Source organism: Coturnix japonica, unplaced genomic scaffold (genome assembly GCF_054131305.1).
Source record: "Coturnix japonica strain WE unplaced genomic scaffold, WE-NBRP24 Scf089, whole genome shotgun sequence".
Classification (NCBI taxonomy): domain Eukaryota; kingdom Metazoa; phylum Chordata; class Aves; order Galliformes; family Phasianidae; genus Coturnix; species Coturnix japonica.
The window spans coordinates 301,919-326,743 of record NW_028188992.1 but is presented as its reverse complement, the minus strand read 5'-3'; the positions used below and the strand labels follow the sequence as shown (position 1 = coordinate 326,743).

Sequence of the window (24,825 nt, the reverse complement as noted above, 5' to 3'; positions counted from 1 at the left end):
TACCCCCCTCAAACCCCCTCATCCCATCCCCTCGCCCCCCAAATCCCCCCACAAACCCCCCTATCCCACCCCCTCCCCATCCCCCAAGTCCTTCCCCATCCCCCCCCCCCCAAGTCCTCCCCATACCACAGCTTTCTCCCCCCAAATCCCCCCTATCTCCCCCCAAATCCCCCCCATCCCCCCCCAAATTCCCCTGTCCCTCCCCCAAATCGCCCCATCCCACCCCCTCCACCCCCCAAACCCTCAACCCTACCCCCTCCCCCCCAAATCCCCCCTATCTCCCCCCAAATCCCCCCATCCCACCCCCTCCTGCCCCCCAAATCCCCCCCAAATCCCCTCATCCCATCCCCTCGCCCCCCCCAAATCCTCCCCCATCCCTCCCCCAAATCCCCCCCAAACCCCCCTATCCCACCCCCTCCCAATCTCATCCCCTCCCCCCCAAATCCCCCCGTCCCCCCCCCCCAAACCCCCCCATCCCACCTCCTCCCCCCCCCAAATCCCCCTAATCCCCCCCCAAACCTCCTGCCCCTCCCCCTCCCCCCCAAATCCCCCCCATCCCACCCCTTCCTGCCCCCCATACCCCCCCCAAACCCCCTCATCCCATCCCCTCGCCCCCCAAATCCCCCCACAAACCCCCCTATCCCACCCCCTCCCCATCCCCCAAGTCCTTCCCCATCCCCCCCCCCCAAGTCCTCCCTCATCCCACAGCTTTCTTCCCCCCAACCCCCCCATTCCCCCCCAAATTCCCCCATCCCTCCCCTAAATCCCCCCTATCCCACCCCCTCCCCCTCCCAAATCCCCCCCATCCCGCCCCCTCTGCCCCCCAAAACCCTCAACCCTACCCAGTCCCACCCCAAATCCCCCCCATCCCGCCCCCTCCTGCCCCCCAAATCCCCCCCAAACCCCCTCATCCCATCCCCTCGCCCCCCCAAATCCTCCCCCATCCCTCCCCCAAATCCCCCCCCAAACCCCCCTATCCCACCCCCTCCCAATCTCATCCCCTCCCCCCCAGATCCCCCCATCCCCCCCCCAAACCCCCCCATCCCACCTCCTCCCCCCCCCAAATCCCCCTTATCCCCCCCCAGACCCCCCTATCCACCCCCATGATGTGGGTTGGGGTCTATGGGGTCCCACTGACCCCCCCCCCCCGATCCCACAGGGCCCATGTGTGACCTGCTCTGGTCCGACCCGCAGCCGCAGGTGAGTTGGATGGACCCAATGTCACCCCATGGCCCCAGATCTTGGGCCCCACATTGACCTCATTACCCACATTGCCCCATATAACCCCATTTTAACCCCATTAATCCCCATTGATACCCCATAGATCCCCATTAATACCCCATTAACCCCATTAATCCCCCATAGAACGGCCGCTCAGTCAGTAAGCGCGGTGTGAGCTGTCAGTTCGGCCCTGTTGTGATATCCCATAACCCCATATAACCCCATATAACCCCATATAACCCCATTATAACCCCATTATAACCCCGTATAACCCCGTATAACCCCATATAACCCCATATAACCCCATATAACCCCATTATAACCCCATAGATCCCCATATAACCCCACATAACCCCATATAACCCCATTGATCCCATATAACCCCATAGAACGGCCGCTCAGTCAGTAAGCGCGGTGTGAGCTGTCAGTTCGGCCCTGTTGTGATATCCCATTGCCCCATATAACCCCATATAACCCCATATAACCCCATATATCCCCATATAACCCCATATAACCCCATATAACCCCATATAACCCCATATCACCCCATATAACCCCATATAACCCCATATAACCCTATTAATCACCCCATAGAACGGCCACTCTATCAGTAAGCGCGGTGTGAGCTGTCAGTTCGGCCCTGTTGTGATATCCCATAACCCCATATCACCCCATATAACCCCATATAACCCCATATAACCCCATATAACCCCATATAACCCCATATAACTCCATGTTACCCCATATAACCCCATATAACCCCATATTACCCCATATTACCCCATATAACCCCATATAACCCCATATAACCCCATATAACCCCATATAACCCCATATACCCCCATATACCCCCATATAACCCCATATAACCCCATATAACCACATATAACCCCATAACCCCATATAACCCCATATCACCCCTATAACCCCATATAACCCCATATAACCCCATATAACCCCATATAACCCCATATAACCCCATATAACCCCATATAACCCCATATAACCCCATATAACCCCATATACCCCCATATAACCCCATATAACCCCATATCACCCCATATCACCCCATATAACCCCATATCACCCCATATAACCCCATATAACCCCATATCACCCCATAGAACGGCCGCTCCGTCAGTAAGCGCGGTGTGAGCTGTCAGTTCGGCCCTGTTGTGATATCCCATTACCCCTATTACCCCATATAACCCCATATAACCCCATATAACCCCATATAACCCCATATAACCCCATATAACCCCATATAACCCCATATAACCCCATTATAACCCCATATAACCCCATATAACCCCATATAACCCCATATAACCCCATTATAACCCCATATAACCCCATATAACCCCATATAACCCCATTATAACCCCATATAACCCCATATAACCCCATATAACCCCATATAACCCCATATCACCCCATATCACCCCATTATAACCCCATATAACCCCATATAACCCCATATAACCCCATTGATCCCATTATAACCCCATAGAACGGCCGCTCCGTCAGTAAGCGCGGTGTGAGCTGTCAGTTCGGCCCTGTTGTGATATCCCATTACCCCATATAACCCCATATCACCCCATATAACCCCATATAGCCCCATATAACCCCATATACCCCCATATAACCCCATATAACCCCATATAATCCCATATAACCCCATATAACCCCATATAACCCCATTATAACCCCATATAACCCCATTATAACCCCATATAACCCCATTATACCCCCATATAACCCCATTATAACCCCATTATAACCCCATTATAACCCCATATACCCCCATATAACCCCATATAACCCCATATCACCCCATATCACCCCATAGATCCCATTAATACCCCATATAACCCCATATAACCCCATATAACCTCATATAACCCCATATAACCCCATATATCCCCATATCACCCCATATAACCCCATATAACCCCATAGATCCCCATATAACCCCATTAATCCCCTATAGAATGGCCGCTCTATCAGTAAGCGCGGTGTGAGCTGTCAGTTCGGCCCTGTTGTGATATCCCATTACCCCTATTACCCCATATAACCCCATATACCCCCATATAACCCCATATAACCCCATATAACCCCATATAACCCCATATACCCCCATATACCCCCATATAACCCCATATAACCCCATATCACCCCATATACCCCGATATAACCCCATATAACCCCATATAACCCCATATAACCCCCTATAACCCCCTATTACCCCATATAACCCCATATAACCCCATATAACCCCATATAACCCCATATAACCCCATATACCCCCATATACCCCCATATAACCCCATATCACCCCCTATTACCCCATATAACCCCATATAACCCCATTGATCCCATTATAACCCCATAGAACGGCCGCTCAGTCAGTAAGCGTGGTGTGAGCTGTCAGTTCGGCCCTGTTGTGATATCCCATAACCCCATATCACCCCATATCCCCCCATATAACCCCATATAACCCCATATAACCCCATATACCCCCATATAACCCCATATAACCCCATAGATCCCATTATAACCCCATATAACCCCATATAACCCCATATAACCCCATATACCCCCATATAACCCCATATAACCCCATAGATCCCATTATAACCCCATATAACCCCATATAACCCCATATAACCCCATATACCCCCATATAACCCCATATAACCCCATAGATCCCATTATAACCCCATATCCCCCCATATAACCCCATATAACCCCATATACCCCCATATAACCCCATATAACCCCATAAAACCCCATATCACCCCATAGAATGTCCGCTCAGTCAGTAAGCGCGGTGTGAGCTGTCAGTTCGGCTCTGTTGTGATATCCCATAACCCCATATCACCCCATATCCCCCCATATAACCCCATATAACCCCATATAACCCCATATACCCCCATATAACCCCATATAACCCCATAGATCCCATTATAACCCCATATAACCCCATATAACCCCATATAACCCCATATAACCCCATATACCCCCATATAACCCCATATAACCCATATAACCCCATATAACCCCATATAACCCTATTAATTACCCTATAGAACGGCCGCTCTATCAGTAAGCGCGGTGTGAGCTGCCAGTTCGGCCCCGACGTGACGCGCCGGTTCCTGGAGCGGAACCATCTCGATTACATCATCCGCAGCCACGAGGTCAAACACGACGGCTACGAGGTGGCGCATGGGGGGAAATGCGTCACCGTGTTCTCAGCGCCCAACTACTGGTGAGATACTGCAATGTATAGGGGGATGTATAGATGGACATAGGGGTGGATCTATAGGTGGACCCATAGCAATATGGACCCATAGAGGGACCTATAGATGGACATAGGGATGGACACATAGCAATATGACCCATAGAGGGACCCATAGAGATGGACACATAGTGTTGTGGACCCATAGAGGGACCCATAGATGGACCCATAGAGAGACCCATAGATGGACCCATAGAGAGACCCATAGATGGACCCATAGATGGACCCATAGATAGACCCATAGATGGACCCATAGATGGACACATAGAGGGACACATAGAGAGACCCATAGATGGACACATAGATGGACCCATAGAGAGACCCATAGATGGACCCATAGAGAGACCCATGGACAGACACATGGATGGACCCATAGACAGACCCATAGCACTATGGACCCATAGATGGACCCATAGATGGACTCATAGAGAGACCCATAGATGGATCCGTAGATGGACCCATAGATGGATCTATAGGTGGACACATGGATGGACCCATAGAGAGACACATAGATGGACCTATAGAGGGACCCATGGATGGACCCATGGATGGACCCATGGATGGACCCATAAATAGACCCATAGCAATATGGACCCATAGATGGACCGATAGATGGACCCATAGGTGGACCCATAGAGAGACCCATAGATGGATCCATGGATGGACCCATAGATGGACTCATAGAGGACCCAGAGAGGGACACATAGAGAGACCTATAGATGGACCCATGGGTGGACCCATAGATGGACCCAGAGAGGGACCTATAGATGGACCCATAAATGGACACATGGATGGACCCATAGATGGACCCATAGAGAGACCCATAGAGAGACCAATAGATGGACCCATAGATGGACCCATAGCATTATGGACCCATAGATGGACACATGGGTGGACCCATAGAGAGACCCATAGATGGACCCATAGCATTATGGACCCATAGATGGACACATGGGTGGACCCATGGATGGACCCATAGATGGACCCATAGCATTATGGACCCATAGAGGGACCCATGGATGGACCCATAGATGGACCCATAGCATTATGGACCCATAGATGGACACATGGGTGGACCCATAGAGAGACCCATAGAGAGACCAATAGATGGATCCATAGATGAACCCATTGAGAGACCCATAGATGGACCCATAGATGGACCCATGGATGGATTCATAGATGGACCCATAGATGGACCCAGAGAGGGACCCATAGATGGACCCAGAGAGGGACCCAGAGAGGGACCCATAGATGGACCCATGGATGGACCCATAGCGTTATGGACCCATAGAGGGACACATAGAGAGACACATAGATGGACCTATAGAGGGACCCATAGAGAGACCCATAGAGAGACCCATAGATGGACCCATAGCATTATGGACCCATAGAGGGACCCATAGATGGACCCATAGCATTATGGACCCATAGAGGGACATAGAGATGGACCCATAGCATTATGGACCCATAGAGGGACCCATAGATGGACCCATAGCATTATGGACCCATAGAGGGACCCATAGATGGCAGCACCGTGTTCTTGGTGCCCAACTACTGGTGAGAGACGGCAACGTATAGAGGGACCTATAGATGGACATAGGGATGCACACATAGTGTTATGGACACATAGATGGACCCATAGATGGACCCATAGCATAATGGACCCATAGAGGGACCCATAGATGGCAGCACCATGTTCTCGGCGCCCAACTACTGGTGAGAGACAGCAACATATGGAGGGACCTATAGATGGACATAGAGATGGATCTATAGGTGGACCCATAGATGGACACATAGATGGACCCATAGAGGCACCTATAGATGGACATAGAGATGGACCCATAGCAATATGGACCCATAGATGGACCCATAGATGGCAGCACCGTGTTCTCGGCGCCCAACTACTGGTGAGAGATGGCAACGTATAGAGGGACCTATAGAACAACAATGTATAGATACATATAGAGGGACATAGAGATGGACCCATAGCATTATGGCCCTATGGATGGACCCATGGATGGACACATAGATGGACCCATAGATGGACCTATAGAGGGACCCATAGATGGACCCATAGATGGACCCATAGATGGAACCATAGATGGACCCAGAGAGGGACCCATGGATGGACACATAGATGGACCCATAGATGGACTCATAGAGGGACCCATAGAGGGACCCATAGAGAGACCCGTAGATGGACCCATAGATGGATCCATGGATGGGACCCATAGATGGACCCATAGAGGAACCCATAGAGGGACACATAGAGAGACCCATAGAGGGACCCATAGAGAGACCCATAGATGGACCCATAGAGAGATCTATAGATGGACCCATAGCACTATGGACCCATAGATGGACCCATAGATGGACTCATAGAGAGACCCATAGATGGATCCGTAGATGGACCCATAGATGGATCTATAGGTGGACACATGGATGGACCCATAGAGAGACACATAGATGGACCTATAGAGGGACCCATGGATGGACCCATGGATGGACCCATGGATGGACCCATAAATAGACCCATAGCAATATGGACCCATAGATGGACCGATAGATGGACCCATAGGTGGACCCATAGAGAGACCCATAGATGGATCCATGGATGGACCCATAGATGGACTCATAGAGGACCCAGAGAGGGACACATAGAGAGACCTATAGATGGACCCATGGGTGGACCCATAGATGGACCCAGAGAGGGACCTATAGATGGACCCATAAATGGACACATGGATGGACCCATAGATGGACCCATAGAGAGACCCATAGAGAGACCAATAGATGGACCCATAGATGGACCCATAGCATTATGGACCCATAGATGGACACATGGGTGGACCCATAGAGAGACCCATAGATGGACCCATAGCATTATGGACCCATAGATGGACACATGGGTGGACCCATGGATGGACCCATAGATGGACCCATAGCATTATGGACCCATAGAGGGACCCATGGATGGACCCATAGATGGACCCATAGCATTATGGACCCATAGATGGACACATGGGTGGACCCATAGAGAGACCCATAGAGAGACCAATAGATGGATCCATAGATGAACCCATTGAGAGACCCATAGATGGACCCATAGATGGACCCATGGATGGATTCATAGATGGACCCATAGATGGACCCAGAGAGGGACCCATAGATGGACCCAGAGAGGGACCCAGAGAGGGACCCATAGATGGACCCATGGATGGACCCATAGCGTTATGGACCCATAGAGGGACACATAGAGAGACACATAGATGGACCTATAGAGGGACCCATAGAGAGACCCATAGAGAGACCCATAGATGGACCCATAGCATTATGGACCCATAGAGGGACCCATAGATGGACCCATAGCATTATGGACCCATAGAGGGACATAGAGATGGACCCATAGCATTATGGACCCATAGAGGGACCCATAGATGGACCCATAGCATTATGGACCCATAGAGGGACCCATAGATGGCAGCACCGTGTTCTTGGTGCCCAACTACTGGTGAGAGACGGCAACGTATAGAGGGACCTATAGATGGACATAGGGATGCACACATAGTGTTATGGACACATAGATGGACCCATAGATGGACCCATAGCATAATGGACCCATAGAGGGACCCATAGATGGCAGCACCATGTTCTCGGCGCCCAACTACTGGTGAGAGACAGCAACATATGGAGGGACCTATAGATGGACATAGAGATGGATCTATAGGTGGACCCATAGATGGACACATAGATGGACCCATAGAGGCACCTATAGATGGACATAGAGATGGACCCATAGCAATATGGACCCATAGATGGACCCATAGATGGCAGCACCGTGTTCTCGGCGCCCAACTACTGGTGAGAGATGGCAACGTATAGAGGGACCTATAGAACAACAATGTATAGATACATATAGAGGGACATAGAGATGGACCCATAGCATTATGGCCCTATGGATGGACCCATGGATGGACACATAGATGGACCCATAGATGGACCTATAGAGGGACCCATAGATGGACCCATAGATGGACCCATAGATGGAACCATAGATGGACCCAGAGAGGGACCCATGGATGGACACATAGATGGACCCATAGATGGACTCATAGAGGGACCCATAGAGGGACCCATAGAGAGACCCGTAGATGGACCCATAGATGGATCCATGGATGGGACCCATAGATGGACCCATAGAGGAACCCATAGAGGGACACATAGAGAGACCCATAGAGGGACCCATAGAGAGACCCATAGATGGACCCATAGAGAGATCTATAGATGGACCCATAGCACTATGGACCCATAGATGGACCCATAGATGGACTCATAGAGAGACCCATAGATGGATCCGTAGATGGACCCATAGATGGATCTATAGGTGGACACATGGATGGACCCATAGAGAGACACATAGATGGACCTATAGAGGGACCCATGGATGGACCCATGGATGGACCCATGGATGGACCCATAAATAGACCCATAGCAATATGGACCCATAGATGGACCGATAGATGGACCCATAGGTGGACCCATAGAGAGACCCATAGATGGATCCATGGATGGACCCATAGATGGACTCATAGAGGACCCAGAGAGGGACACATAGAGAGACCTATAGATGGACCCATGGGTGGACCCATAGATGGACCCAGAGAGGGACCTATAGATGGACCCATAAATGGACACATGGATGGACCCATAGATGGACCCATAGAGAGACCCATAGAGAGACCAATAGATGGACCCATAGATGGACCCATAGCATTATGGACCCATAGATGGACACATGGGTGGACCCATAGAGAGACCCATAGATGGACCCATAGCATTATGGACCCATAGATGGACACATGGGTGGACCCATGGATGGACCCATAGATGGACCCATAGCATTATGGACCCATAGAGGGACCCATGGATGGACCCATAGATGGACCCATAGCATTATGGACCCATAGATGGACACATGGGTGGACCCATAGAGAGACCCATAGAGAGACCAATAGATGGATCCATAGATGAACCCATTGAGAGACCCATAGATGGACCCATAGATGGACCCATGGATGGATTCATAGATGGACCCATAGATGGACCCAGAGAGGGACCCATAGATGGACCCAGAGAGGGACCCAGAGAGGGACCCATAGATGGACCCATGGATGGACCCATAGCGTTATGGACCCATAGAGGGACACATAGAGAGACACATAGATGGACCTATAGAGGGACCCATAGAGAGACCCATAGAGAGACCCATAGATGGACCCATAGCATTATGGACCCATAGAGGGACCCATAGATGGACCCATAGCATTATGGACCCATAGAGGGACATAGAGATGGACCCATAGCATTATGGACCCATAGAGGGACCCATAGATGGACCCATAGCATTATGGACCCATAGAGGGACCCATAGATGGCAGCACCGTGTTCTTGGTGCCCAACTACTGGTGAGAGACGGCAACGTATAGAGGGACCTATAGATGGACATAGGGATGCACACATAGTGTTATGGACACATAGATGGACCCATAGATGGACCCATAGCATAATGGACCCATAGAGGGACCCATAGATGGCAGCACCATGTTCTCGGCGCCCAACTACTGGTGAGAGACAGCAACATATGGAGGGACCTATAGATGGACATAGAGATGGATCTATAGGTGGACCCATAGATGGACACATAGATGGACCCATAGAGGCACCTATAGATGGACATAGAGATGGACCCATAGCAATATGGACCCATAGATGGACCCATAGATGGCAGCACCGTGTTCTCGGCGCCCAACTACTGGTGAGAGATGGCAACGTATAGAGGGACCTATAGAACAACAATGTATAGATACATATAGAGGGACATAGAGATGGACCCATAGCATTATGGCCCTATGGATGGACCCATGGATGGACACATAGATGGACCCATAGATGGACCTATAGAGGGACCCATAGATGGACCCATAGATGGACCCATAGATGGAACCATAGATGGACCCAGAGAGGGACCCATGGATGGACACATAGATGGACCCATAGATGGACTCATAGAGGGACCCATAGAGGGACCCATAGAGAGACCCGTAGATGGACCCATAGATGGATCCATGGATGGGACCCATAGATGGACCCATAGAGGAACCCATAGAGGGACACATAGAGAGACCCATAGAGGGACCCATAGAGAGACCCATAGATGGACCCATAGAGAGATCTATAGATGGACCCAGAGAGGGACCCATAGCATTATGGCCCCATAGATGGACTCATAGATGGCAGCACCATGGGTGGACCCATAGCTTTATGGACCCATGGATGGACACATGGATGGCCCCATAGATGGCCCCATATCGTGGCGGCCCCATAGATTGCCCCGTGGTGTGGTAGCCCCATATTGTGATGGCCCCATGGATGGCCCCATATTGTCCCCATTGTCCCATTGTTCCCATTGTCCCCATTATCCCCATTATCCCCATTGTCCCCATTATCCCCATTATCCCCATTGTCCCCATTATCCCCATTATCCCCATTGTTCCCATTATCCCCATTGTTCCCATTATCCCCATTATCCCCATTGTCCCCATTGTCCCCATTATCCCCATTGTCCCCATTATCCCCATTATCCCCATTGTCCCCATTATCCCCATTATCCCCATTATCCCCATTGTCCCCATTGTCCCCATTATCCCCATTATCCCCATTATCCCATTATCCCCCATTATCCCCATTATCCCCATTATCCCCATTATCCCCATTATCCCATTATCCCCATTGTCCCATTATCCCCATTATCCCCATTGTCCCCATTATCCCCATTATCCCCATTGTCCCCATTATCCCCATTATCCTCATTATCCCCATTATCCTCATTGTCCCCATTATCCCCCATTGTCCCCATTATCCCCATTATCCCCATTGTCCCCATTGTCCCCATTGTCCCCATTATCCCCATTGTCCCCCATTATCCCATTGTCCCCATTATCCCCATTGTCCCCATTGTCCCATTGTCCCCATTGTCCCCATTGTCCCCATTATCCCCATTATCCCCATTGTCCCCATTATCCCCATTGTCCCCATTATCCCCATTATCCCCATTGTCCCATTATCCCCATTATCCCCCATTGTCCCCATTATCCCCATTGTCCCCATTGTCCCCATTGTCCCCATTATCCCCATTGTCCCCCATTATCCCATTGTCCCCATTATCCCCATTGTCCCCATTGTCCCCATTGTCCCCATTATCCCCATTGTCCCCATTATCCCCATTATCCCCATTGTCCCCATTATCCCCATTATCCCATTGTCCCCATTATCCCCATTGTTCCCATTGTCCCCATTGTCCCCATTATCCCCATTGTTCCCATTGTCCCCATTGTCCCCATTACCCCCATTGTCCCCCATTATCCCATTGTCCCCATTGTCCCCATTGTCCCTATTGTTCCCATTACCCCCATTATCCCATTGTCCCCATTATCCCCATTATCCCCATTGTCCCCATTATCCCCATTATCCCATTGTCCCCATTATCCCCATTGTCCCCATTATCCCCATTATCCCATTATCCCCATTATCCCCATTATCCCCATTGTCCCCATTGTCCCCATTATCCCCATTGTCCCCATTATCCCCATTATCCCCATTGTCCCCATTGCCCCCATTATCCCCATTGTCCCATTGTCCCCATTATCCCCATTATCCCCATTATCCCATTATCCCCATTATCCCCATTACCCCCATTGTCCCCATTGTCCCATTGTCCCCATTATCCCCATTATCCCCATTATCCCCATTATCCCATTATCCCATTGTCCCCATTATCCCCATTATCCCCATTGTCCCCATTGTCCCCATTGTTCCCATTATCCCATTGTCCCCATTGTCCCATTATCCCCATTATCCCATTATCCCCATTACCCCCATTATCCCATTGTCCCATTGTCCCCATTGTCCCTATTGTTCCCATTGTCCCATTGTCCCGCAGTGACCAGATGGGCAATAAAGGCTCCTACATCCACCTGCGCGGCAGCGACCTGCGGCCCGACTTCCACCAGTTCACTGCAGTGGTCAGTGGGGGGGGGGGGGGGGTTATATAGGGGGCTGTTATATGGGGTGGGGGGCTCTATATGGGGGGGTGTTATATGTGGTGTTATATGGGGGGGGTGTTATATGGGGTGGGCCCTATATGGGGGGGGCTAAATGGGGGGTATATAAGGGGGGGTGTTATATGGGGGGGGTGTTATATGGGGTGGGGGGCTCTATATGGGGGGGTAGGGGGGTTAAATGGGGGGTATATAAGAGGGGGGTGTTATATGGGGGGGTGTTATATGGGGTGGCGGGCTCTGTATGGGGGGGTAGGGGGGTTAAATGGGGGTATATAAGGGGGGGGTGTTATATGGGGTGGGGGGCTCTATATGGGGGGGGGCTACATGGAGGGTATATAAGGGGGGGATGCTATATGGGGGGGTGTTATATGGGGTGGGGGGCTCCATATGGGGGGGTATGGGGGCTGCATGGGGGGGTATGTAAGGGGGGGTGTTATATGGGGGGGGTGTTATATGGGGTGGGGGGCTCTATATGGGGGGTAGGGGGGCTAAATGGGGATATATAAGGGGGGGTGTTATATGGGGGGGGTGTTATATGGGGGGGGTGTTATATGGGGGGGTGTTATATGGGGGGGGTGTTATATGGGGGGGGTGTTATATGGGGGGGTGTTATATGGGGGGGTGTTATATGGGGGGGTGTTATATGGGGGGGGTGTTATATGGGGGGGTGTTATATGGGGGGTGTTATATGGGGGGGTGTTATATGGGGGGTGTTATATGGGGGGTGTTATATGGGGGGGTGTTATATGGGGTGGGTGTTATATGGGGGGGTGTTATATGGGGGGGGTGTTATATGGGGGGGTGTTATATGGGGTGGGGGGCTCCATATGGGGGGATATGGGGGCTAAATGGGGGGGTATATAAGGGGAGGTGTTATATGGGGGGGGTGTTATATGGGGGGGTGTTATATGGGGTGGGGGCTAAATGGGGGGTATATAAGGGAGGGTGTTATAAGGGGTGGATGTTATATGGGGGGTGTTATATGGGGTGGGGGGCTGTATATGGGGGGGGCTAAATGGGAGGTATATAAGGGGGGGTGCTATATGGGGGGGTGTTATATGGGGTGGGGGGCTTTATATGGGGGGGGTTAAATGGGGGATATATAAGGGGGGTGTTATATGGGGGGGGTGTTATATGGGGTGGGGGGGGCCCTATATGGGGGGGTTGGGGGGTTAAATGGGGGGTATATAAGGGGGGGTGTTATATGGGGTGGGGGGCTCCATATGGGGGGTAGGGGGGTTAAATGGGGGGTATATCGGGGGGGGTGTTATATGGGGTGGGGGGCTCTATATGGGGGGGGGCTAAATGGGGGATATATAAGGGGGGGTGTTATATGGGGGGTGTTATATGAGGGGGAGGTACAGTGGGGGGTTAATGGGGAGGGGGACAGTGTGGGGGGGAATTTGGGGGGGGTCACTGCTTTGAGGTGTGATTTGGGGGGCGTCTGTGGGGGGGAGGGGGGGTCCCAACCCCCATAACTGTAATGTTGGAGGGGATTATGGGGTCCCAACCCCCATATCTGTAATGTTGGGGGGGTCCCAACCCCCATATCTGTAATGTTGGGGGGGTCCAACCCCCATAGCTGTAATGTTGGGGGGGTCCAACCCCCATAGCTGTAATGCTGGGGGGGATGGGGAGGGGGGTGTCTAACCCCCCTAGTTGTAATGTTGGGGGGGTAGGGGGGGTCCCAAGCCCAAAGCTTTAATGTTATGTATAAGGGGGGGGGTGTGTCCTCCACCCCACCCCCCCTTTGACCCCCCACCCCCCATTTTCTCACCCTTTTTTTCTCTCCCCCCCCCCACAGCCTCACCCCAACGTCAAGCCCATGATGTACGCCAACACCCTCCTGCAGCTGGGCATGATGTGACCCCCCCCCCCCCCCCAACTCCGCGCCCCCCTCCCACCTCAAAACCTCCCCCCCCTCCCCCTCCATCCCCCCCCCATCCACTGAGGGGCGTTTTTAATATATCAAACGATTGTATTTATTCCCCCCTCCCCCCCAAATTGAAGCCCCCCCCCCACCTTCCCTCTATGGGTTAAAGGGGGGGGGGCATCAGGGGGCTCCTCCCACCCCTTGGGGGGGGGGGGGGGAGGGGATGCCCCTCCCCTACCAAGCAATAGGTGGGGGGGGGGGGGGTGGAGGGGGGGGTGGGGCCTGCTCAGGATTTGCCTCCCCTCCCCCCCTCCCCCCCATGGGATTTTACTGTCTGTAATTAAAAGATATTAAAATAAAGTAATTATTGTAACCAGGGGGGGAGAGTCTTCGATTCGGAGGCTGAGGGGGGGGTTGGAGGAGGGGGGGTGGGGGGGGTAAGGAAGCTGTTTTGTCGCCATGGGGACTTGAGGCCTAGCGAGGCCTAGTGTGGCCTAATGTGGCCTAGTGTGGCCTAGTGAGGCCTAGCGAGGCCTAGTGAGGCCTAGTGAGGCCCAGTGAGGCCTAGTGTGGCCCAGTGAGGCCCAGTGAGGCCTAGTGAGGCCTAGTGAGGCCTTGTGTGGCCTAGTGTAGCCTAGTGAGGCCTTGTGTGGCCTAGTGTAGCCTAGTGAGGCCTAGTGTGGCCTCGTGAGGTCTTGTGAGGCCTAGTGAGGCCTAGTGTGGCCTAGTGAGGCCTAGTGAGGCAGCCGGAGCCTGGCGCCTCTTGTTGCCATGGAGACAGCGAGGCTGCTTCCGGGGAGATGTGTCACATGATGCCTTCTTCCGGCCTGGGGCTGAGTGATGGACGAGCGGCTGACCAATCCCAGCGACGTTCTCATCCTTCTGCTACTCCGCAGCCAATCAGAGCGCGGGTTGTCGAAGGAAGGGGCGGGGCTAGCCGAGGCGTTGCTATGACTACAGTGTGTGCCTTGTCCCCAGATGACACTTAATAGCCCCAAAATGGCCCCAAATGTCCTTAAATGACACTTAAATGACCCCAAATGGTCCAAAAATGGCCTTAAATGTCCTTAAATGACACTTCAGTGTCCCCAAATGGTCCTAAATTGTCCCCAAACTGTCCTCAAATGACACTTCAGTGACCCCAAATGGTCTCAAAATGGTCCCAAAATGGCCCCAAATGACACTTAAATGGCCCAAAATGGCCCCAAATGTCCTTAAAAGACACTTAAATGTCCCCAAATGTCTCCAAATGACACTTAAATATCCCAAAATGTCCTTAAATGGCCCCAAAATGTCCTTAAATTACACTTAACTGACCCCAAATGGTCCCAGAATGTCCCCAAATGGACTAAAATGACCCCAAATGATCCCAAATGTCCCCAAAATGTCCCCAAATGACACTTAAATGTCCCCAAATGGTCCCAAATGGCACTTAAATATCCCAAAATGGCCCCAAAATGTCCATAAATGACACTTAAATGGCCCCAAAATGTCCTTAAATTACACTTAAATGGTCCCAAAATGTTCCCAAATGGCCCCAAATGGCCCCAAAATGTCCTTAAATGACACTTAAATGACCCCAAATGATCCCAAAATGTCCCTAAATGACACTTCAATGTCCCCAAATGGTCCCAAAATGGCCCCAAAATGGCCTTAAATGGCACTTAAATGACCCCAAATGTCCCCAAATGACACTTAAATGTCCCAAAATGTCCCCCAAATGGCCCAAAATGGCCCCAAATGGCCTTAAATGACACTTAAATGACCCCAAATGGTCCCAAAATGTCCCTAAAATGACCCCAAATGGCCCCAAAATGTCCCTAAAATGACACTTAAATGTCCCCAAATGGTCCCAAATGACACTTAAATATCCCAAAATGTCCCCAAAATGTCCATAAATGACACTTAAATGGCCCCAAAATGACCTTAAATTACACTTAAATGGTCCCAAAATGTTCCCAAATGGCCCCAAAATGTCCTTAAATGACACTTCAATGCCCCCAAATGGCCCCAAAATGTCCCCAAAATGTCCTTAAATGGCCCCAAAATGGCCCCAAATGACACTTAAATGACCCCAAATGATCCCAAAATGTCCCTATATGACACTTCAATGCCCCCAAATGTCCTTAAATGACACTTAAATGTCCCAAAATGGTCCCAAAATGGCCCCAGAATGTCCTTAAATGACACTTACATGACCCCAAATGGACCCTAATGACACTTAAATATCCCAAAATGATCCCAAATGGTCCCAAAATGTCCCCAAATGACACTTAAATGACCTCAAATGTCCCCAAAATGTCACTAAAATGACCCCAAATGATCCCAAAATGTCCTTAAATGGCACTTAAATATCCCAAAATGTCCCCAAAATGTCCATAAATGACACTTAAATGACCCCAAATGGTCCCAAAATGGCCCCAAATGGCCCCAATTGACCCCAAAATGTCCTTAAATTACACTTAAATGACCCCAAATGTCCTTAAATGACACTTAAATGACCCCAAATGATCCCAAAATGTCCCTAAATGACACTTCAATGTCCCCAAATGGTCCCAAAATGGCCCCAGAATGTCCCTAAATGACACTTAAATGACCCCAAATGGTCCCAAAATGTCCCTAAAATGATCCCAAATGGTCCCAAAATGTCCTTAAATGGCACTTAAATGACCCCAAAATGGCCCCAAATGGTCCCAAAATGGCCCCAAATGTCTTTAAATGACACTTAAATGACCCCAAATGGTCCCAAAATGGCCCCAAATGGTCCCAAAATGTCTCAAAATGTCCCCAAAATGTCCTTAAATTGCACTTAAATGACCCCAAATGTCCCCAAATGACACTTAAATGACCCCAAATGATCCCAAAATGTCCCTAAATGACACTTCAATGTCCCCAAATGGTCCCAAAATGGCCCCAAAATGGCCTTAAATGGCACTTAAATGACCCCAAATAGTCCCAAATGTCCCCAAATGACACTTAAATATCCCAAAATGTCCCAAAATGGCCCCAAAAAATGACCCCATGTCCCCCCATGACGTACAAAGGCGTTTATTGGTGGCAGAAGCGAATCCATTTGGGGGGGGGTCCATGGGGGTCCATTGGAGTCCATTAGGGTCCATTGGGGTCCATTGGGGTCCATTAGGGTCCATTGGGGTCCATTAGGGTCCATGGGGGGGGGGCTCCATGGGGGTCCATGCGGCAGCAGAGTGTGGGGGGGGGGGGGGGGTCCAAAGCCAGAGGTGGGGGGGGGCCACACATTAATTAGTAATTAATATCTCATTAGGGTCATTAGTTAATGAGGATAATGGCCCTAAATGGAGGGGGGGGGGATAAGAGGAGGGGGATGGAGGGGCATTAATTAATCCCCATAAGGTTCATTAAGAGTGTGAATGGCTCCAAATTAATGGGGGGGGGTGATGGGGGGGGTGGTATTAATTAATGCTATTAATTAGTGCTTCTCATTAAGGTCATTAGTGGGGTCCAGGGATTAAACAGCCTTAAGTGGGGGGAGTGGGGGGGCATTAATTAATCCCCATCAGGTTCATTAGGAGTGTGAATGGCAACAAATTAAGACGGGGGGGGGGGCATTAATTAATGCTATTAATTAGTATTAATTAGTGCATCTCATCAAGGTCATTAGTGGGGTCCAGGGATTAACAGCCCGAATTTGGGGGGGGGGGGCATTAATTAATTTCCCATCAGGGTCATTAGGAGCGTTAATTGCTTTAAATTCAAGGGGGGGGGGGGGGGGGAGTTAATTAATTATTAATTACCATTGATTAATTATTCATTAATAATTTCCCATCACACTCATTAATTCCCCATCAGGGATTTAATTGGGGTTAATTGGCCTTAATTAGGTGGGGGGGGGGGAACATTAATTAATTTCCCATCAGGTTCATTAGTGGGATACGGGGTTAACGACCCCAAAAAGAAGGGGGGGGGGAGGGGGGAGATTTTGGGGTAATTTTGGGGTATTTTGGGGTATTTTAGGGGGTAATTTTGGGGTATTTGTGGGGTAAAGGGAACATCAGTAGGTTTCAGAGTGAATAGCCCCAAAAATTGGCATTTTGAGGGGTATTTTTGGGGTAATTTGGGGGTATTTTGGATTATTTGGGATCAGTAGGTTCCAGAGTGAATGGACAACAAAAAATGGCATTTTAAGGGGTATTTTTGGGGTAATTTTGGGGTATTTTGGGGTATTTTTGGGGGGGAGAGGAACATCAGTAGGTTCCAGAGTGAACAGCCCCCCAAAAAATGGCATTTTGAGGGGTATTTTTGGGGTAATTTGGGGGAATTTTGGGGTATTTGTGGCTAAGAGAACATCAGTAAATTCCAGAGTAAACGATCTCCAAAAAAAGGCATTTAAAGGGGTATTTTGGGGTAATTTAAGGGTATTTTGGGGTATCTTTGGGGGACGGGATCATTAGTGGGTTCCAGAATGAACGGTCCCAAAAAATGGCATTTTGAAGGGTATTTTTGGGGTAATTTTGGGGTATTTTGGAATATTTGGAATCAGTAGGTTCCAGAGTGAACGGCCCTGAAAAATGGCATTTTAAGGGGTATTTTTGGGGCAATTTTGGGTTATTTTGGGGTATTTGTGGGTAAGAGAACATCAGTAGGTTCCAGAGTGAACAGCCCCCAAAAATGGCATTTTGAGGGGTATTTTTGGGGTAATTTGGGGGTATTTTGGAATATTTGGGATCAGTAGGTTCCAGAGTGAATGGACCACAAAAAATTGCATTTTAAGGGGTATTTTTGGGGTAATTTTGGTGTATTTTGGGGTATTTTTGGGGGGAGAGGAACATCAGTAGGTTCCAGAGTGAACAGCCCCCAAAAAATGGCATTTTGAGGGGTATTTTTGGGGTAATTTGGGGGTATTTTGGAGTATTTGGGATCAGTAGGTTTCGGAGTGAATGGACCACAAAAAATTGCATTTTAAGGGGTATTTTTGGGGTAATTTTGGTGTATTTTGGGGTTTTTTTGGGGGGAGAGGAACATCAGTAGGTTCCAGAGTGAACAGCCCCCCAAAAATGGCATTTTGAGGGGTATTTTTGGGGTAATTTTGGTGTATTTTGGGGTATTTTTGGGGGAAAGGAACATCAGTAGGTTCCAGAGTGAACAGGACCCAAAAATTGGCATTTTGAGGGGTATTTTTGGGGTAATTTGGGGGTATTTTGGAGTATTTGGGATCAGTAGGTTCCAGAGTGAATGGACTACAAAAAATGGCATTTTAAGAGGTATTTTTGGGGTAATTTTGGGGTATTTTGGGGTATTTTTGGGGGAAAGGAACATCAGTAGGTTCCAGAGTGAACAGCCACCCAAAAAATGGCATTTTGAGGGGTATTTTTGGGGTAATTTGGGGGTATTTTGTTATATTTGGATCAGTAGGTTCCAGAGTGAATGGACCACAAAAAATTGCATTTTAAGGGGTATTTTTGGGGTAATTTTGGTGTATTTTGGGGTATTTTGGGGGGAAAGGAACATCAGTAGGTTCCAGAGTGAACAGCCCCCCAAAAAAGGCATTTTGAGGGGTATTTTTGGGGTAATTTGGGGGTATTTTGGAGTATTTGGGATCAGTAGGTTCCAGAGTGAATGGACCACAAAAAATTGCATTTTAAGGGGTATTTTTGGGGTAATTTTGGTGTATTTTGGGGTATTTTGTGGGGGAGAGGAACATCAGTAGGTTTCAGAGTGAATGGCCCCAAAAATTGGCATTTTGAGGGGTATTTTTGGGGTAATTTGGGGGTATTTTGGAGTATTTGGGATCAGTGGGTTCCAGAGTGAATGGACTACAAAAAATTGCATTTTAAGGGGTATTTTTGGGGTAATTTTGGTGTATTTTGGGGTATTTTTGGGGGGAGAGGAACATCAGTAGGTTCCAGAGTGAACAGCCCCCCAAAAATGGCATTTTGAGGGGTATTTTTGGGGTAATTTGGGGGTATTTTGGAATATTTGGGATCAGTGGGTTCCAGAGTGAATGGACCACAAAAAATTGCATTTTAAGGGGTATTTTTGGGGTAATTTTGGTGTATTTTGGGGTATTTTTGGGGGGGAGAGGAACATCAGTAGGTTCCAGAGTGAACAGTCCCCCAAAAATGGCATTTTGAGGGGTATTTTTGGGGTAATTTTGGGGTATTTTGGAAAATTTGGGATCAGTGGGTTCCAGAGTGAATGGACCACAAAAAATTGCATTTTAAGGGGTATTTTTGGGGTAATTTTGGGGTATTTTGGGGTATTTTGGGGGGAAAGGAACATCAGTAGGTTCCAGAGTGAACAGCCCCCCAAAAATGGCATTTTGAGGGGTATTTTTGGGGTAATTTTGGGGTATTTTGGGGTATTTTTTGGGGGAAAGGAACATCAGTAGGTTCCAGAGTGAACAGCCCCCAAAAAATGGCATTTTGAGGGGTATTTTTGGGGTAATTTTGGGGTATTTTGGAATATTTGGGATCAGTAGGTTCCAGAGTGAATGGACCACAAAAAATTGCATTTTAAGGGGTATTTTTGGGGTAATTTTGGTGTATTTTGGGGTATTTTTGGGGGGGAGAGGAACATCAGTAGGTTCCAGAGTGAATAGCCCCAAAAATGGCATTTTGAGGGGTATTTTTGGGGTAATTTGGGGGTATTTTGGAGTATTTGGAATCAGTGGATTCCAGCGTGAATGGTCCCAAGAAAAAAGGCATTTTAAGGGTATTTTTGGGGCAATTTTGGGTTATTTTGGGGGTATTTGTGGGTAAGAGAACGTCAGTAGGTTCCAGAGTAAACGATCTCCAAAAAAAGGCATTTAAAGGGGTATTTTTGGGGTAATTTTGGGCTATTTGGGGAAAAAAGCGAATATTGGTGGGTTCCAGAGTGAACAGCATCAAAAATGGGGATTTTGAGGTATTATTTTGGGGTATTTTTTTGGTCTTTTGGGAGTTTCTTCAGGGAGGGGCCATCAGTGGGTTCCAGAGTGAATGGTCCCAAAAAAGGGTATTTTAGGGGGGGAATTTTGGGGTAAATTTGGGGTATTTTGGGGTATTATGGAGCAAGGGGACGTCAGTGAATGGCAGCAAAAAATGGGATTTCTGGAGTATTTTTAGGGGTAAATATGGGGTATTTGGGACTATTTAATAGGGTGGGGAACATCAGTAGGTTCCAGAGTGAACGGTCCCAAAAAAATGGGTATTTTAGGGGATTTTTTTCAGGTATTTTAGGGTTATTTTGAGGGTTGGGACCATCAGTGGGTTCCAGAGTGAACGGTCCCAAAAAAAAATGGGTGTTTTAGGGGATTTTTTGGGGTTTTTTGGGGTTATTTTAAGGGTTGGGGCCATCAGTGGGTTCCAAAGTGAACGGTCCCAAAAAATGGGTATTTTAGGGGATTTTTGGGGGTATTTTGAGGTTATTTTAAGGGTTGGGGCCATCAGTGGGTTCCAAAGTGAACGGTCCCAAATAAATGGGTATTTTAGGGGATTTTTTGGGTTATTTTGGGGTTATTTTGAGGGTTGGGGCCATCAGTGGGTTCCAGAGTGAACGGTCCCAAAAAAACAGGTATTTTAGGGGATTTTTTGGGGTATTTTGGGGTTATTTTGAGGGTTGGGGCCATCAGTAGGTTCCAGAGTGAACAGAGCACAGTGGGGTGGGGGTGGGGACAAAGGCACTGGGGGGGGGGGCTCAGCGGGGGGGGGTGGGTTAGGAATTCATCTCAGCCCGCAGCATCCAGGGGAACCAACAGCAGAACAGTAACCTGAGGGGGGGGGGGACATCATTGACCCCATTGACCCCATTGATCTTCATTGCCCCCATTGACCCCGTTGACCCCATTAACCCCACTGACCCCATTGATCTTCATTGACCCCATTGACCCCATTGATCTTCATTGACCCCATTAACCCCATTGACCCCATTGACCCCATTGATCTTCATTGACCCCATTAACCCCATTGACCCCATTGATCTTCATTGACCCCATTAACCCCATTGACCCCATTGATCTTCATTGACCCCATTAACCCCATTGATCTTCATTGACCCCATTAACCCCATTGACCCCATTGATCTTCATTGACCCCATTGACCCCATTGATCTTCATTGACCCCATTGACCCTATTGGCCCCATTGACTCCATTGATCTTCATTGACCCCATTAACCCCATTGACCCCATTGATCTTCATTGACCCCATTGACCCTATTGGCCCCATTGACTCCATTGATCTTCATTGACCCCATTAACCCCATTGACCCCATTGATCTTCATTGATCCCATTGACCCCATTGATCTTCATTGACCCCATTGATCTTCATTGACCCCACTGACTCTCATTGAACCCATTGACCTTCATTGGCCCCACTGACTCTCATTAACCCCATTGACCCTATTGGCCCCCTGTGACCCCATTGACCCCCCTTGACCCCCATGTCCCCCATTCCCCCATTGATCCCAATGGCCCCATGTGACCCCATTGACCCTCATTCACCCCATTGAACTTCATTAACCCCATTGACCCCATTGACCCCAATATTCTCCATTGATTCCCATTGACCCCAATGGCTCCTGTGATCCCATTGACCCCATTGACCCTCATTGACCCCATTCACCCCATTGGCCCCCTGTGACCCCATTGACCCCATTGATCCCAATGTCCCCATTGACCCCATTGGCCCCAATATCCCCCATGTCGCCCATTCCCCCATTGACCCCATTAACCCTCATGGACCCCAATGTCCCCATTGACCCCAATAATCCCCGTTGAATTCAATGTCCCCATTGACCCTCATTGACCCCATTAATCTTCATTGACCCCACTGATCTTCATTGACCCCATTAAACCCATTGACCCCATCGACCCCATTGGCCCCCTGTGATCCCATTGACCCCATTGACCCTCATTGACCCCATTAACCCTCATTGACCCCAATGTCCCCATTGACCCCAATATTCCCCATTGAATTCAATGTCCCCATTAACCCTCATTGACCCTCATTGACCCCATTGATCTTCATTAACCCCATTGACCCCATTGGTCTTCATTGACCCCAATTACCCCATTGACCCCAATTCCTCCATTGACCCCAATGTCCCCATTTCCCTCCATTGACCCCACTGACCCTACCAACCCCATTTCCCCCCCTGTCCCCATTTCCCCCACTGACCCCATATCCCCCATTATCCCCATTCCCTCCAATGCCCCCATTTCCCCCACTGTCCCCATTTCCCCCATTGACCCCAATTCCCCCATTTACCCTCACTGACCCCATTACCCCACTGTCCCCATTACCCCCACTGACCCCATTTCCCCCATTGACCCCAATGTCCCTATTTCCCCCATTGCCCCCATTTTCCCCCATTGACCCCACTGCCCCCCATTGACCCCAATTCCCCCATTCACCCTCACTCACCCCATTACCCCACTGTCCCCATTACCCCTACTGACCCTATTTCCCCCACTGACCCCATTTCCCCCCATTGACCCCATTTCCCCCAACTGACCCCATTAGCCCTACTGGCCCCATTTCCCCCATTGACCCCAATGTCCCTATTTCCCCCACTGACCCCATTTCCCCCATTGACCCCATTAACCCCAATGTCCCCATTGACCCCATTGACCCCAATGTCCCCATTGACCCCATTGACCCCATTGTCCCCATTGACCCCATTGACCCCAATCCCCCCCATGTTCCCCCACCTGGACAAGGAGCTCTCGGACGCGATGTCCTTCGGGGTCCGCACGGCGGGGAAGTTCCGTTTGGGTTGGGACACTGCGGGGACAATGGGGTCAATGGGGTCAATGGGGATAATAGGGACAATGGGGTCAATGGGGACAATGGGGTTAATGGGGTAAATGGGGACAATGGGGTCAATGGGGTTAATGGGGTTAATGGGGTTAATGGGGTAAATGGGGACAATGGGGTCAATGGGGACAATGGGGTCAATGGGGACAATGGGGAAAATGGGGTTAATGGGGTTAATTGGGTAAATGGGGACAATGGGGTCAATGGGGTCAATGGGTTTAATGGGGACAATGGGGTCAGTGGGGTTAATGGGGACAATGGGGTCAATGGGGACAATGGGGACAATGGGGAGAATGGGGACAATGGGGCTAATGGGGACAATGGGGTCAATGGGGTCAATGGGGATAATGGGGTCAATGGGTTTAATGGGGACAATGGGGACAATGGGGTCAATGGGGACAATGGGGATAATGGGGTCAATGGGTTTAATGGGGACAATGGGGACAATGGGGTCAATGGGGACAATGGGGACAATAGGGGCAATAGGGACAATAGGTGACAGTGGGTGCCATGGTCCCGCCCCCCCCGTCCCCAGCAGCC

At 49.6% G+C, this 24,825-nt stretch overlaps 2 protein-coding genes across 16 annotated transcripts in view; one reads left to right on the top strand and one right to left on the bottom strand.

Annotated features, from left to right (window-relative positions):
- Positions 1–14,885, top strand: part of PPP5C (protein phosphatase 5 catalytic subunit) — a 48,900-nt gene extending 34,015 nt beyond the window's left edge. For 12 of the 14 annotated variants that reach the window (XM_085534632.1, XM_085534640.1, XM_085534642.1 and 9 more), the window contains 4 exons: positions 1,160–1,200; positions 4,311–4,489; positions 12,519–12,600; positions 14,444–14,885. In XM_085534632.1, the coding sequence (XP_085390758.1) occupies positions 1,160–1,200; positions 4,311–4,489; positions 12,519–12,600; positions 14,444–14,506 (365 nt within the window). In that variant the 3' untranslated portion in view covers positions 14,507–14,885. Of the gene's footprint in view, positions 1–1,159; positions 1,201–2,345; positions 2,445–3,211; positions 3,311–4,310; positions 4,490–12,518; positions 12,601–14,443 lie in introns of those variants that run through there. The other 2 variants (XM_085534633.1, XM_085534634.1) reach the window with 2 other exon arrangements.
- A 2,659-nt stretch (positions 14,886–17,544) lies between these two features.
- Positions 17,545–24,825, bottom strand: part of CLIP3 (CAP-Gly domain containing linker protein 3) — a 43,149-nt gene continuing 35,868 nt past the window's right edge. For both annotated transcript variants that reach the window (XM_085534647.1, XM_085534648.1), the window contains 2 exons: positions 24,180–24,252; positions 17,545–22,238 (listed from right to left, as the gene is read on the bottom strand). In XM_085534647.1, coding sequence (XP_085390773.1) covers positions 22,184–22,238; positions 24,180–24,252 — 128 coding nt within the window. In that variant the 3' untranslated portion in view covers positions 17,545–22,183. The remainder of the gene's footprint in view (positions 22,239–24,179; positions 24,253–24,825) is intronic.